A 10,344-nucleotide genomic window follows, 5' to 3' on the forward strand; every position below is an offset into this window, starting at 1 on the left:
TCGGATCAGATCCAAATATCCATGAGGAATCTCCACCTTACAGATCTGGTCCAGCCCAACGCCGACCAGATCGAATCTGACTCGGTCCCAAGATCGGATGCCGGATTTCAGGAGGCGCTATTTACCCTCCCACCCAACCACGTCACCTCATCGAACAAAGCTATAAAGAGCAGAAATAGATTGCAACAATGCTTCCATATTTTGAATTTTCACTAGAGCTCCTTCGACATCACAGCAGTTGACTGTTGAGTGAACCTGAAAGAAAACAGGCAACGTGTAAGTGATCCCAATCACATCCACCCCGCTATTTACATACCAAAATGAAATCGAGAAGTCATAAACAAGCAGTTTTTGTATGCCCCAACTAAGTTGCAGCGCATCATGAACTTGCCATATGAAGTATCATACTGACAACTTTATGTTCCCCAAACTTCATTCCAATATATTTGCAAGTCTAGTGGACTCACTGTCAGGATGGCATCTACTGAATTTCAATACTTACAGACCCCTAAACTCACCATCAAAGCCCACCAGTGAATAACATGCACATGGATCAACAACTTGGCATGTAATAAAACGCAAGCGATGGAAACAGAGGCATCAGGTGCCTGAAGCTGATCAGAAATCAGTGGCTACAACTCCACAACAGCAAGCAATAGTAGACTAGCTATAGCAGGATGCTGAACACCAGAAGATACTATTATAGATAATATACAACATAGCATGGGAATCTATCCACAAAATCGGATAGGCACAAGGTTCCATCCATGAACTATCCATCCCCATTCAAAGTGGTCTGATCCTAGATACTACCAAACATGTCCACTTACTTAGTACTACCAAGTATCCCAGGAAATAAAAGAACAGCTATACACATCTGCTGCTCACAGTGATAATCATGTAAACAACATCTTGAGATGCTCGATGCGAGCACCACGGACTTCCTCATCTGTCAGTGCCCCAGAAATCATCCTCTGCTTGCGCACTTGCACTTGTTGCATCCGCTCCTCAACGGTATCCTGAAACAACAGAAAGCATTTGAGTTTTCAGTAACCTGGGACAGTGCAGGTAAATATCTCAAGAGGTTAGTGAATATCATTGTTAACCTTCACGATGAATCGTCTCACTTGGACTGATCTTTTTTGCCCAATGCGGTGAATTCTCATGATAGCCTGCTCTTCCACTGCAGGGTTCCACCATGGATCCTGCATAAACAAATAGCAGCACCAGATTGCCAGTGTGACCTATTAGTAATGTCAAGACTAATGATAATTGTTATTTCACTAGATTGACAGGATTTAGAATAAATACCATCAGGAAAACATTGGATGCTGCAGTAAGATTTAACCCTACGCCTCCAGCTTTAAGTGACATCAGTAGCACCTAATTGTCATACAAACAATCAGGATGCATAAAGAAAATGAACTTATGCAAAAAGGAAACAAGGAGCCTGACTAGAAATAGCTCATGCATACCAACTTGTCCTGACTTTCACTAAACTCCTTCAGAACTTTTTCTTTATGCTTCTGGCTCAACCTGCCATCATACCTCAGGAACTTCATACCCTTACGATTGAAGGGGATCTCTAGGAGATCAAAGAATGAAGTGAACTGGCTAAATACAATGCTCTTCTCCTTTTTCTTCTGCAGATCCTCCAGAATCAAGATAAGTTTGCTCACTTTGCAGGAGTCCTTCCAGTTATTTTCAGCATCAACTTCAAAGCGACACTGAGCAGGCAATATGATCAGGTCAGATTTGCTGATGTGACTTCGACACAGGGGACATGGCCCTCCATCTGGAGTCCTCCAGCTAGAAAGAAGGCATTCGCGGCACATCCGATGTGCGCAAGGAGTGAGCACAGGATCATCAGAAGCTGACTCAAGGCAGATAGGGCACTCAGTAGTAGCACCCTGTCGAATCTCTTCAACAACCTCTTCAACATAAGCACGTGAGGGTAGCGCATTCTGTCTTCCAGAACAATTTTGGACTCCTTCAAGGAACCGCTGTGCTAGCTGGTCAAGGTCAGCATACTTTTGAGGATCAGCACGGCTGCACATTGAAAATTCAGCAAAACAATTAGACAAGGCAATGATGGAATGCAACAGTACAGTATTGTTTCACAATGCATGGCTAACCTGATAACTAAAAAAGGGTGATTGCAGCATTGTCTTAGCCGGAGAAGTAGCTCAAGAATATTAGCATAGTTGCTAAGAACACTGCCTTGTGCTACAAATTTGTCAAATTGAACCTGTTGGGAGCTACCATTTTGTGTTAGACATGCACAGAATATTATCCATTGAAATGTTACAATTACGCAAGTAATATTGACAAGCATAATTCAGTTTGACCTAGATTGAATCATGCCTTTAGCAGCACATCAGTTAACCAACAATTCCATGCTTTAGTTGCAAATCAGCTAACAGTAAAACAAACATATACAACTGACTTATATCATTAAAAAAAAGCAAAAGTTACATACCTTTGACCTCCTGAAAAGCGCTTCATAGAAATCACGTTCATGTTCAGATTGTTCACATTCTACAACTTCAATATGAGCTGGAGGGAGGACCAGTATAGGACTGAAGCAAATAATTGAGCATTATTAGGCATTATATATGCTTATTTATGCAGGTTGTTAACTTTGAAAGTTTGGAGACAATACATACTTTCCAATCTTGTCTTTTGTTTCCTTGGTCCTCCTCAGCATTAGTGGCCTGAGAATAGCTCTAACAATTTTCAATCCTCTATCATCACCATTCTCATAAGGTTTCTGAATAAGTTTCTGCCACCTATAGAGATCAACCAAAAATGTCTCGAATCAGGATTTTCAAAAAGAAAAACTATAGCAGAGACAAGAACTGAGCAGTGAGACTCCAACCAATTTGCATTGCACCATGGCTCAACATGCAAGAAGCAGAAAAGACTATAGAGGTCCTCCAAATTATTCTACAGCAAATAAAAAGTTAGATCATGCTTGCTGCCAGTTCAACTAAGTACTGAAAACAAATGTGAATATCAGTGCCGAAAACATACTTGCAACGGTGTGCCTGTAAGGCACCATCTGCATTCTGAGTTTAATCCAAAAGCTGCTTGGGCCCCTTTAGTTTTAGGAGATTTGATTGTATGAGCTTCATCAAGCACAATCCTATACCAATCCATCCTATGAAAGATGCTGCTGCCATTCTGTTAAGGGTACCATTTTTCATTAGTGAAAATTGTTATGACCTTGTTACTTCCAAAAGTATACAAATACAACAAAAAAGTAGGCAACAGATGGCAAATGCCAAACACATACAGCTTTGTATGCGGCTGAAAGGACACCATACGTCGTCAACACAACATCATGCTGAGCCATCAACAAGAGGTTATCTGTTTTATCACCACCATAGTGCACAAAAACTGAAAGGGCTCCTGGTGTTGAATGTGCCTCCAATTCATCCTGTAAGGAAGAACAATAATGCATTCTTATTTCTCTTGTGAGATCAAATATTCTTGGAGAACTGGGAAAGATTGGAAAAAATCATTAAATTGGTACAAGATGCACTGCATGAAAACTGGATAAAATGAAACTTGGAAATGACTTTAAAATATTCTACATCAATTACAAGATAAAATAATGCATACTCATGATAAATGGTTGAATAAGACATTGAAAATGTACACAATAACAGTACCAGAAGATGCTTACTTTCCATTGACCCAATAACGGCATTGGACAAACAATAAGGGTACCTCCTTGTACAGAGGATCTTGAGGTGCGTGATCTGGTCCCATGATCTCTCAGGCCTCTTGTATCTCTTTCTACAAAGTTAGAACACTCTCCCCTAGGGTTTGAAAGTATAAGAGCAATGGTCATAACAGTTTTGCCAAGACCCATTGCATCTGCTAGTATCTGCAAAGACAGGTGACACATAAATAAGTTTCATAGTATGCGATCTAATCATCTAACAGCGGTACAGTTATGAGAAAGCAAAGAGCCATATTCAGGTAGCTAAACCAAAGTAATGGAGCCATTTTGTGGGGATTAAGTTTATTTCTGCATCAAATTGCTGAGGAAAATGTTCAAACACGCGGAAACAAACATTGTCCAAAACATCAGAGTGCAGGAAGACTACAATTTATAACACACCAATCCTCCGTACAGAAAAAAATTTGAAGTTATTTTTATTAAACAGTTGAAGGCAGCATATAATATGGCATTATAACTGTTAAGAAACAGGATATGTCAGGGGATGGAACAGCTACCTTTGGGAATATAATGAAAAGCAAGAACATGAGCAACTGAAACAAACTTACCCCTCCTCTTGCAGTCCCAGTTGCACTTGGAAATTGTGTTGTTGTTTGACCAGTGAAAATATTAATATACACAGCAGGAGCTCTCCTGTAAGCAACAGAAGTTTTCTTAGTTATCACTATAACCCAGTCACCATCTCAGTGCTATTGTACAGAAGACACTGAATAAAACATACTTGTCTGCAATATTGTAGGCACTCCAACAGGGATTGAGAGTTTTTGTTGCTTCATTAGCATCCATTCCCTTCTCTAATTTCGACATCCAGAAGAGAGCTTGTTTTTGGTATGGTTTTAGAACAGAGACAAGGGTACTCGGAGGCTCTGCTTCCTGTTTTTACAGTTACGTAACTAAATATTTAGAAACAATTAAGTTTGTATAAAATATTAGGGTGGGATGAAAAAACATTCATGCAATTCCACAAGCTTCTATTGTTACCTCTAAATCAAATGTTTCAGCAGTGCCAACAAGTTTGTTCAAGGCAGCCTCTGAAATAGCCTGCTCATCAGGGCCTTGCTCTAGAAAGGTCTGGCCAAGCACAGGAGTGGATTCATCGCCGCTGTTTTGGTTCCCCTAATCCATGTATCAGGAAAAAAATAACATCAATGATGAACACAAAAAAAAAGGAGTTAAATACACCAGCGGCCCTCGAACTTGTCCCCAGATGCCACTTAGATCCACGAACTCGCAAAATCGAAATCTAGCACCCTGAACTTGTTAAGTTGTGCCACTTAGGTCCATAACTCTTCAAGGGGCATGAATATATGCACAAGAGTCCTTGAATTTTATCAACTTCTATATCTACATCCTCATATGCAAAACCCGTCGCGCTCCAAATGCTGCTTCTCCCGTGGGCGACGGCGAAGGACGGCGAGGAGGACGACACTGCCGTGGCCAGCTTGCCGTCGCTGCCCTTGCCTCTCGCCTCCCTTCGCTCCTGTAGCTCTCTGCCGCAGCGACCGCCAGCGCCCTCGCCGCATCCTTCGCCCACATCGCCACGCTCCGCCCCCTGTCCGCCGCGCCGTCGCCGCCGCGGCGGGGGACTCCCTCCGCGGGCTCGTCGAGGCTCCACAACCTGTCCACGCTCGAGGCCACCTCCACCTCCGACATGTGGCGGACGCCGCCGCGGCCGCAGGCTCCGTGAAGTTGTGCAGCGCACCTCCACGGTGGCGCGGCTGCTGTGACGGGCCGCCAAGACGGGCGGCTACGGCTGTGGCGGGTCTTCTCGTGTTCACCCGCCAGGCTCCGCCTCGCCACCGCGCTCCCCACACGACAAGGCCATCCGCCGCCGCGGGCCAGCACGCGATGCGCGCTCCGCGCGGGCCCTCCCCGGTGCAGGTGAGGCGAGCATGCCGACACGAGCTCGGCCGGGCGCTCCGGCCCCATGGGCGAGCACGCCGACGCTCCCTCCGTCGGGCCCTCCCGACGCGGGCGAGGCAAGCACGTCTCCGCGAGCTCGGCCGGGCGCTCCGGCCCCGAGGGCGAGCACGCGAGAAGGCCACGGCGTTCTCCGCGCGCTCCGCCGAGCGCTCCGCGGCCGCGGGCGAGCACGCCGTGGCTTTCTCCCCCGAGGGCTTCGCCGCCGTGGGCGAGCAAGCCGACGCACCCTCCGACAGGCCCTCTGCCACTGCGGGCGGGCACGCCGAGCGCTCCGCCGTCACGGGCGAGCTCTGCATGCCGGTCCGCCCCCGGCCTAGCGGCGAGCCAGGTGCGGCATCCACGAGCTCTAGGGGGAGGCGGCGTCCGTGGTGGTCGCGAGCTCTAGTGGAAGGCGAGGAGGCAGGGGGCGGCAGTGAGCTCCACGCACTGCAGAGGAAGCAGGGGAGGCGGGGGGAGAGAGAAAGAGATAGAATGGGAGAGAGGGGCGTGAAGGGAGAAGATAACAACTTTGGAGGGGTTTTTTGCATATATTCATGCCACGTGGCACCATGTCAAAGGGTATGGACCAAAGTGGCACAGCATAACAAATTCAGGGTGCCAGATTTCGATTTTGCGAGTTTGTGGACCTAAGTGGCACATCAGGACAAGTTCGAGGGCCGCGGGTGTATTTAACTCAAAAAAAAGCAACCAGCAACAATGCCAAGAAAATATTAGTGCAAGAAAAGGCTATAATTTTCAGCATTGCCATAAAATAAATGCAACAATAGATTCAGTTCATTGGAGGGCACAATTAAATGCTACAGCTAAGGGACACGTAGTGAACAACTGATATCCGTATCCGTAGAAAAAAACAGCAAGAGCTCTTGCTTACCCTTAGAATTCGCTGCAGCTTTCTTGTGCTGAGGTCACCAAGAGAGAAATCATCCTGCACATGGTAGGCATATAAACATTTAGAAAGACAATGACAAGAACATTCTGAAAACTTGCAAAACGAATCAATAAATGAGCTACCTTGTTGGATGCCTTTAGCTTGAGTAGGGTAAGCAATTGATGAAGAGGACTGGAAGAGAAATTGACATTTGCATGACCCAGCATGTCACATGATGAGTTGTCCATTTCAGTGAACACAGATTTGTGGATGTAGAAGCTGCCGAAAAAAACATTAGCAGTAGTATAATCAGATAAATCTTAAGAACTTGCTGAGTAACAAAACAACAAGCATGTATCATCATCAGCCATTACCTAACATACAGCAAAATCTCCTGCATCAGCCTCAGCTCTATTGTTGGGAACACAATCTTCCCGTGAATCTTCACCTTGGACGAGTTGACAAGCGGGACAAGGCATTGCGTCCACTCTTGTGGTAGCCTCCCAATCTGCAGACACCAACAGGGGGAGTGAGACAAGACCAAAATTATAAAAATTTACAAATAAACCATTCATTGACATAACTATTTAAGAAATGCATCACGATGAGTTGAGTATCGACCTCTCCAGCTCGTTTGGTGGAGAAGCGCACAATCGCCGCCAGAGCCGCCGCCTTCTTGGCTGACATCTTTACCCCGCCATAGCTCCTCTCGAACGAAGGGAATGCAAAATGGACAATCTCCCCGGTGTCCATCCTCCTCCTCCCACGGTTGGTGGACAACCCGGGCACATAGGACTTGCCAACGAGCAACCAGTCGCGCTCCTCGGGGAAGTCGCAAAACTCGGCGTCCGGCGGCGCCACCACCATCCTCATGTCCGTCACCGGGGCAGGGGCAGGCGCCCTGTGGGGCCGTGGCGGTGGCCGGGGCTGCAGTTCGTACATCTCGACGTCCATAGGCGGCGGCGCAGGCAGGACGGGCCTCGGGTCATACATCTGGACATCCAGGGGCGGCACCACCAGGATGGGGCTCGGGTCGACGGGCGGCGGCAGCGCCCGGATGGGCTTCGGGTTGAGGTACGGCACCGGGTGGGTGGCGGTGAGGTCGATGGTCTCCACCTCCTCCCTCGGCCTCTTCTTCGGCCGCGGCACGAGGCTTATGCCTCCACCGCCGCTCGCCGCCGCCGCGGCAGCAACGCATTTTCTTGGCGCGTCGCGGCCGCCGCCAGCGGTCCTCTCCTTGACCCGATGCGGCTCCACCGACGGCTCCTTGGAGCACCAATCGGCCGGCTCGCCCTTCACCCTGGCGTCGGCCTTTGCGGAGGCGCCGGAGTCGTGGCTCCCCACGACCTCGTCGTCGAGGGCCTCGGCCTTCACCTTGGCAGGCGGCGGGGCTCCGCCGACATCGCGCTCCACCTTGACCGGCTTCGGGGTGGCACCATCGCCGTGCCCCGTGTCGGTGGGCCCCGCCTCGGCAGCGCCGGCGGAGTCGTCGAGGAGCGCGTTGATGGCGCGCTGGGCGTTGCCGCCGCACCGGGAGAGGGCGGCAACGACGCGGGCCTCGGGGAGGCCCGCGCCCAGGACAGCGCGCACGGCGGCGATCTCGTCGGCGAAGAGGACGGCCTGCGATGGGGACTCCTGCCAGCCGGAGGAGTCGTCGTCGACGGAGACCAGCATGGCGGCTACCGGCGTGGCGAGGGCGAGGCCGTCGGGGAGTAGTGGTGGGCGGCGGCGGGAAGAGGGCGGGAGTGGGAGAGGTGGGAGGAGTAGGGGAGGCTTGGGGACGGAGGGAAATGGCGGGTTGGAGGGGTTCTGGATCATGGATTTTAAGGGATTGGGGGGATCTTTTGGCGGGGAAGGGATGGAGGGAAATGGGCGGCGGGAAATTTGGCGGGGGCGGGGAAAAGAAGAAGCAAGCGGAAGCGGCCACGGTGAAATTTTGACCAGGAAGGAACTACCGCGTCGGCGTCGCGCTCTTGGGTTAAAGAAAAAAAGAGCGGGCTGCGTGCGTGCGCGCGCACGGGCGGGTGTCCCGGTGTTGTGGCGCCGCGTGTGTCGCCTGGGCCAGGGTTGGACAGTGGCGCGGTCAAGGGTCAAAGATCGATGGAACATCTTTTTTAGAATGATCTCAAAAAAAACATACTTTTTAGAATGCAACCTGTATTAAAACAGAGTAAATCTCAATCTTACAGAAAAGTCCCTGAGCAAAGCAAAAATTACAATAAGAACCCTAATATTTATCTTTCTCCTTCGAACAAAGTGACAACACCAGATCAGAGGCTCTGAGGCTGCACACAGGAGATTAAGCCACCAAACACACCTGTCCAAATCGAAGGACGGACTCCAAACATTAACAAATTGCAAAAGATTTCTATTGAAAGAGCATCAACTGTCGGCCACATCGATTTGGCCCCTACACCACCTTCTTCTGCTATGGATGTGAAGCATCCAATTTTAGAAGAACCGTACCGCAGCACCAACAACCCTAGAATAAGTGGCAGCATCTCCGTCAAAGAGGGAAGGACTTGTGTACAAAGGCTTGAGGAACCGAAAGCTTCCACAGAAACTTCAGATCCATGTAAAGCCCCAAACTTACGGACCCAACACCACTGGAGCGCACAACGGCAAAGAAGAGAGAAGCTCGAAGTACCTTAACTTATTCCACGAACATGACGCCGACTCCCTCATCCAAGCGCCACCGGGTGTCGGCGTTCCCGGTGACGAGAATAAAAGTGACCGGTGTCCCTAACCACTAGATTAAGACCGCCACCGAAGTACCTCTTGCTGCCACCAGCATAGAAGGAGAAGAACCAGACAACCCAGAAGCCGACTGTCAGACCCGGGGGCAATGGGACTGCTCATAGGCGTGGACTATTCTGGAGTAAGGGATAATACATGGTATACCCCTTACTACCTTGTATCTACTCGAGCAACAGTAGAACTAGCTGATGTACAAGAAAACTACTCGACCTCATTGAAGTATGACTCTGATCGTACTCGGCTGCTAGGACTTTCCATGTAACCCTGTCCCCTCAAGATATATAAGGGCGGGCAGGGACCCCCTCAAGACATCGAACAACACCTAAGGCAATACAAACCACCACACAGGACGTAGGATGTTACGCTCCGGCGGCCTGAACCTGTCTAAATCTTTGTGTTCCTTGCACCATCGCGTTCTGATCCCGGCGAGTCCCTGCCTTCAACCACTCTCCTGAGGGTATACCTCGGAGAACCTGTCGGTAAAACACCAACAGCTGGCACCCACCGTAGGGCCCTTCGCCAAAGATCAACAGAAGAATTTGATGGCATCTTTCAACTTCGACTCCCCGGCGATCACCGCCGGAACCACATTCGTCTTCGGTTCATGGAGTTGCACCGCCGACGGATCGGGCGGCTTCGCCAGCCACCTAATCAAAACCACGAACGCGGAGGCATTATAGCAGGAACTCGACAAAATTACTTCCGCCGAGTTCCTTCTTCCTCAGCTTGAAGAAGAAATTGAGAGGATGTCTCTTTCGGACACGTATTCGACTCGCCTCCCGTTCGGATTGGATAACTCAGCCGCATCATATTCGGCGATTATCCACCAAAAGAATCTTGCCCAAAGTTCCGCCGGGACTCGGTCTGCTCCTCAGTTCGACTTCTATCCAGATTCAGACGACGACTTCGACGCGGACTTGCTCGACTGTCTAAGTTTGACCATCCTGGCAACTCCGCAAAACCGAGTCGCGTGCTGGAAGGATTCAGAATCTTCTAGTCCACTCAACAACGCCCAACTAGTAGCTTGCCTACAGGACCTACCCTACCA

At 49.3% G+C, this 10,344-nt stretch overlaps 1 protein-coding gene across 1 annotated transcript; it reads right to left on the bottom strand.

Moving 5' to 3' along the window:
- Positions 1 to 588: 588 nt before the first annotated feature.
- LOC120682539 (DNA repair protein RAD5B-like) lies at positions 589 to 8,342 on the bottom strand. Its single transcript, XM_039964495.1, has 18 exons — positions 7,161 to 8,342; positions 6,914 to 7,047; positions 6,683 to 6,818; positions 6,543 to 6,596; positions 4,730 to 4,864; positions 4,470 to 4,621; positions 4,297 to 4,381; positions 3,689 to 3,892; positions 3,296 to 3,439; positions 3,034 to 3,183; positions 2,879 to 2,946; positions 2,667 to 2,789; positions 2,480 to 2,579; positions 2,136 to 2,248; positions 1,476 to 2,049; positions 1,312 to 1,383; positions 1,107 to 1,205; positions 589 to 1,019 (listed from the first exon to the last, which is right to left on the bottom strand). The coding sequence occupies exons 1-18, from the start codon at positions 8,211 to 8,213 to the stop codon at positions 897 to 899; spliced, it is 3,519 nt and encodes a 1,172-aa protein (XP_039820429.1). The 5' UTR covers positions 8,214 to 8,342; the 3' UTR covers positions 589 to 896.
- Between the last annotated feature and the right edge of the window lie 2,002 nt (positions 8,343 to 10,344).

This window comes from Panicum virgatum, chromosome 7N (assembly GCF_016808335.1).
Source record: "Panicum virgatum strain AP13 chromosome 7N, P.virgatum_v5, whole genome shotgun sequence".
Taxonomy (NCBI): domain Eukaryota; kingdom Viridiplantae; phylum Streptophyta; class Magnoliopsida; order Poales; family Poaceae; genus Panicum; species Panicum virgatum.